At 37.8% G+C, this 5,000-nt stretch overlaps 1 protein-coding gene across 1 annotated transcript in view; it reads right to left on the bottom strand.

Annotated features, from left to right (window-relative positions):
- Positions 1-5,000, bottom strand: part of ubash3ba (ubiquitin associated and SH3 domain containing Ba) — a 27,857-nt gene that overhangs the window by 2,938 nt on the left and 19,919 nt on the right. Inside the window, exons 4-12 of the mRNA XM_084115510.1 lie at positions 4,985-4,999; positions 4,382-4,590; positions 3,940-4,090; positions 2,768-2,885; positions 2,425-2,547; positions 2,189-2,281; positions 1,901-2,045; positions 1,631-1,737; positions 1,394-1,503 (exon numbers count right to left, since the gene is read on the bottom strand). Coding sequence (XP_083971636.1) covers positions 1,394-1,503; positions 1,631-1,737; positions 1,901-2,045; positions 2,189-2,281; positions 2,425-2,547; positions 2,768-2,885; positions 3,940-4,090; positions 4,382-4,590; positions 4,985-4,999 — 1,071 coding nt within the window. The remainder of the gene's footprint in view (positions 1-1,393; positions 1,504-1,630; positions 1,738-1,900; positions 2,046-2,188; positions 2,282-2,424; positions 2,548-2,767; positions 2,886-3,939; positions 4,091-4,381; positions 4,591-4,984; position 5,000) is intronic.

Genomic DNA, 5,000 nt, shown 5'->3' with positions numbered 1-5,000 from the left:
GTCTGGAGACTGGCTAGGCCACGCCAGAACCTTGATATGCTTCTTACAGAGCCACTCCTTGGTTATCCTGGCTGTGTGCTTCGGGTCATTGTCATGTTGGAAGACCCAGCCTCGACCCATCTTCAATGCTCTAACTGAGGGAAGGAGGTTGTTCCCCAAAATCTCGCAATACATGGCCCCGCAATACATGGTCATCCTCTCCTTAATACAGTGCAGTCGCCCTGTCCCATGTGCAGAAAAACACCCCCAAAGCATGATGCTACCACCCCCATGCTTCACAGTAGGGATGGTGTTCTTGGGATGGTACACCCATTCATTCTCCAAACACGTTTAGTGGAATTATGACCAAAAAGTTCTATTTTGGTCTCATCTGACCACATGACTTTCTCCCATGACTCCTCTGGATCATCCAAATGGTCATTGGCAAACTTAAGACGGGCCTTGACATGTGTTGGTTTAAGCAGGGGAACCTTCTGTGCCATGCATGATTTCAAACCATGACGTCTTAGTGTATTACCAACAGTAACCTTGGAAACGGTGGTCCCAGCTCTTTTCAGGTCATTGACCAGCTCCTCCTGTGTAGTTCTGGGCTGATTTCTCACCTTTCTTAGGATCATTGAGACCCCACGAGGTGAGATCTTGCATGGAGCCCCAGTCCGAGGGAGATTGACAGTCATGTTTAGCTTCTTCCATTTTCTAATGATTGCTCCAACAGTGGACCTTTTTTCACCAAGCTGCTTGGCAATTTCCCCGTAGCCCTTTCCAGCCTTGTGGAGGTGTACAATTTTGTCTCTAGTGTCTTTGGACAGCTCTTTGGTCTTGGCCATGTTAGTAGTTGGATTCTTACTGATTGTATGGGGTGGACAGGTGTCTTTATGCAGCTAACGACCTCAAACAGGTGCATCTAATTTAGGATAATAAATGGAGTGGAGGTGGACATTTTAAAGGCAGACTAACAGGTCTTTGAGGGTCAGAATTCTAGCTGATAGACAGGTGTTCAAATACTTATTTGCAGCTGTATCATACAAATAAATAGTTAAAAAATCATACATTGTGATTTCTGGATTTTTTTTTTTTTAGATTATGTCTCTCACAGTGGACATGCACCTACGATGACAATTTCAGACCCCTCCATGATTTCTAAGTGGGAGAACTTGCAAAATAGCAGGGTGTTCAAATACTTATTTTCCTCACTGTATATATATATATATATATATATATATATATATATATATATATTATATACACATATGCACACATATATATATATATATATATATATATATTTATTTATTTATTTATTTTCAACTAGTCAATATTCACATCTGTAATGTATTTATACAAAAAAAGGGAAAAACTGAATATTAAAAAAAAAATGCATAAGAAATCTGACCTTTCTGACCACTTGCACAAAGTCTTTAGAGTTCTGTGGGGTCAGACCCTGTATCTGCCTCGTACAAGCCTCAAGAGAGGAAGCATGGGCCACAATCAGCACTGTATTTCCTGTTGGACACCAGTACAACATGGTAAATATAAAACTTCTTGAAGCATAAGACATTTAGATCAGTAGAGATTCAAACAAACAAACAAAAAATATATTTTAGCAAAAGTAACTGCACTCATGACCTACCCAGGTTATTGCACTCTGACAGAATTTCACGAGTCACTTGGAAGCTGCGACTGATGTAAGTTTCATAGGACTCGGACACGGCCAGTTTACCGATGGGTATATGAGGTCTGCAGGGGAACAAGGCAACTTAATAATTCCATTCACTACAGGAAGTTATTTATGAAATCAAACGGAGCCATAAAACGATAAATAATGCTATCAAAAAGCAACATTAAAATCAAAAAGTGTAGCAAAAAAGGATGGATGGTACATTGATGTCTAATAAAATACCTGTACGTTGTATCCACACTAAGGTTAGCAGCTGCCAGGTCTGCAAGAGGGATCCAGGCGGGTAATGAGGTTCCCGACACCCATTTAGTCCACTCAAACAAGCCCGGCTCAACTCTGATCTTAGTCTTGCCATCCTTTTGAAGACCTGAGACATACAGTCCATAACAGCGAATGAGGCACATGGGAAGAATTGCTTTATGGATGTAAATGGGCATGGCTAAAAAAAGTAGAAACCAATTCATGAAGAAACAAAAGAAAGATGAAAGAGCGACGTAGGTGCTATTTTACCTCTGAGGATATTATGAGCTGTTTGCACACAGCGCAGAGATGGAGAACAGTATACAAAGTCTACCACTGAATTACTTTCTAGAAGAGCCTCCCCTGTGAAACAAATCACACATAAACTCATGCTAGTCCAGGTAGTGGGGCAGAAATGGCACATTTAATGCCATTATAATATAAAATAGAAAGGAATTCATGTGATCTTGCTCTTAATATGTATTTAACAATGATGAGGGACTGACCAACTAGCCGAGCCTGCGTTGATCCGAACACAGTGATAGGGCAGTCCTTATCATAGTCCCTGTACCCCCCACTCCTCGCTGGGAGACTCGGCGGCATATTGAGGTTTGACCGCACATACCGACCTGCTCAATATACACAAACATAGACAAATGAGTACACATCCAGAAATTAAACATCAACATTTTGGCCAATAAATTTCCTTCTGGATATAGTATATATTTGTCGATTTATAGCTGATGAAATATTTTAGAGAAATATTTAAAACTCGCTGAAATATAACAAGCTTTTTCCTGCTTGTGGGAACAACTACAAAAAACTGTTTTGGAAAATTGAAAATCAGACCTTTGGCATCAAAGCACTGAGTGATCCAGTGTTTCCCAAACACTACGTCCATTCTCTCACCATGGCGACACACAAACAACGTTCTCTTAGGCAACCGAGACTGATTGGGTCGTAGGACCTAAAACAAATCATTTTGAATAAAACATTATACATGAAAAAGCTTTCATATTCTGTCACATTAACACAAGATCTTAAAGTCAGGCATGTGATCAGGCATTGCTAAAGACAAAAAAGAAGGAAAACGCCCCATCCCCGGGAATTATTATTAATAAAATTAATAAAGATATATCTTATATTGTAATAATACATTCTATTGTACTGTAAAATAAAAAGTATGAGTATTTAATCATGATAAAAATATTATATATTGTAATATAATATGTTATAATATAAGTACTAATATAATTGTTATTATTCTTATTAATAACAATGAAAATAATTATTATTATCATTTTTATTTAGTTTTTATTTTAATTTACAGAACAACAGTAAAATTACATTACAAACATTTATGGTTGTCTTAATTTCTTTGCTTTCAAACGTTAAACCGTTGAGCTTTTATTTTGCCGGAAAACCACAGGGAGACCTTTTCGCTTCTCTTTGTTGACAACATCAGATAAACGATTCTCATGACATTTGGGAAGTTGGTTGGCTCATGTTGCGCTTTGAACCCTGGCTAACATGCTACGGGTGTCCCGCAGATGGCACCGTGAGCTTGTGCAACGCTGTCAGAATGTGCATGAAGTAAATTTATTTGAAAACGTAACATTTTGCAGTTAATTTAACAACTGTGTGATGTCAGATATGGAGTGATAAAAGGAGTGATGACATGAGAAACCAAATTTGCCTCGATCATTTGGCATATAAGAGGTCTTTGTACCATTAAAACTTTCTGCAAGTTTTATAAAAGCAGCATTTGTTTAATCAATCTCCAAATACGGCTCGTTGTGGATCTTACGGGGCAAGGTGACATCACCTAGATCCAATCATTTGCATATGACCGCCTCCAGTGCCATTTCCTGATTTCAATCATCATACAGTAAAAAGCACCACCCCCACCCCCCATTTTTTCTCAGATTTACGCAACTCACTTGGGTCATACTTTTCAGGGTGGAAAAAAAACAGAAATCTGTACAAATACGGAAAAATCACATCCCTGATAAGTGGTTTACCTGCATAGGCTGACATATGACGCTAAGACCGGAGGCATCCAATGGCATGGGGTCGTCAAGGAGACGATCATCCAAGTGTGGGTCAAAAAAAATCCCACCCATTGCACCTCTGATATTGGTTGGGAGGGTTCCATTAAGGAAAGAGAAAGACCTGAAAAAAGGAGATAATGAGATGGAGGTAAAGAGATGCAGATTCTTTTAGATATAGCATACTGTCATCATTAGAGCTCGACATTAAACTACTCTAAACTTGTTATTTTTAATAAGAACAGCTTTTATTTGAAATAGACATATTTTGTCACATTTTAAATGGCTTTACTGTCACATCAATTAAAAGCATCATTGCTGAACTGAAGTATTCACTTCTTTCATTTTTTTTTTTTTTTTTTACTTTTGACCGGTAGTCTGCAATCAGCTTTAGTTGCTTCATGATCCATCTTACCCATGAAAGACCCAAGTGTCACACTCGTCTGCCCTACTGACGTAATTTTCTGGCAGTAGCCCAGATAACCCTGTGCTCATCGAAGTCCCGTAGACCCAGCCCTCACTGGCAGTGGTCTGTTCTATAGACGACATGAAGATGAAGTCACTGGTCACCAGCTCCAGTTCATCATCATTCTGAGGCACGTAAGGGTACATCACTCGCAGGGTCTTCAAACAAAGAGACAGAAAGTTACAAATCCACCAAAGCCAAAAAAGTCAGTATATGATAACATAATTATTAATTAGTAATCTTTCAACATTATAATTAAATATATCAGTGTTCAAAGTATTAACCTATATAGATACCAATTACATTGTACTATAAAATGTATCCATATAACTTAATTATATTTTAGAAATTATTAATATAGTTATACAGATACATATGAATGTAGTGATAATGGTATGTTTTATTTTCTATAGATGACTTTCTGTAGCAAATATTTGGCATCAACAATGGTAAATGATATGCTAAATAATGGTCAATATTCTTAAAACAAAACATTATATTCTTTGGGATGTATTTAGCAAAAGAAACAATGGATGACAATCAATAGACTACCTCATGATTGGCAAAT

Source organism: Abramis brama (assembly GCF_963993115.1).
Source record: "Abramis brama genome assembly, chromosome: 5".
Taxonomy (NCBI): Eukaryota; Metazoa; Chordata; class Actinopteri; order Cypriniformes; family Leuciscidae; genus Abramis; species Abramis brama.
Note: the sequence above shows the minus strand (reverse complement) of the source record. Positions and strands in the feature narration are given on the sequence as shown.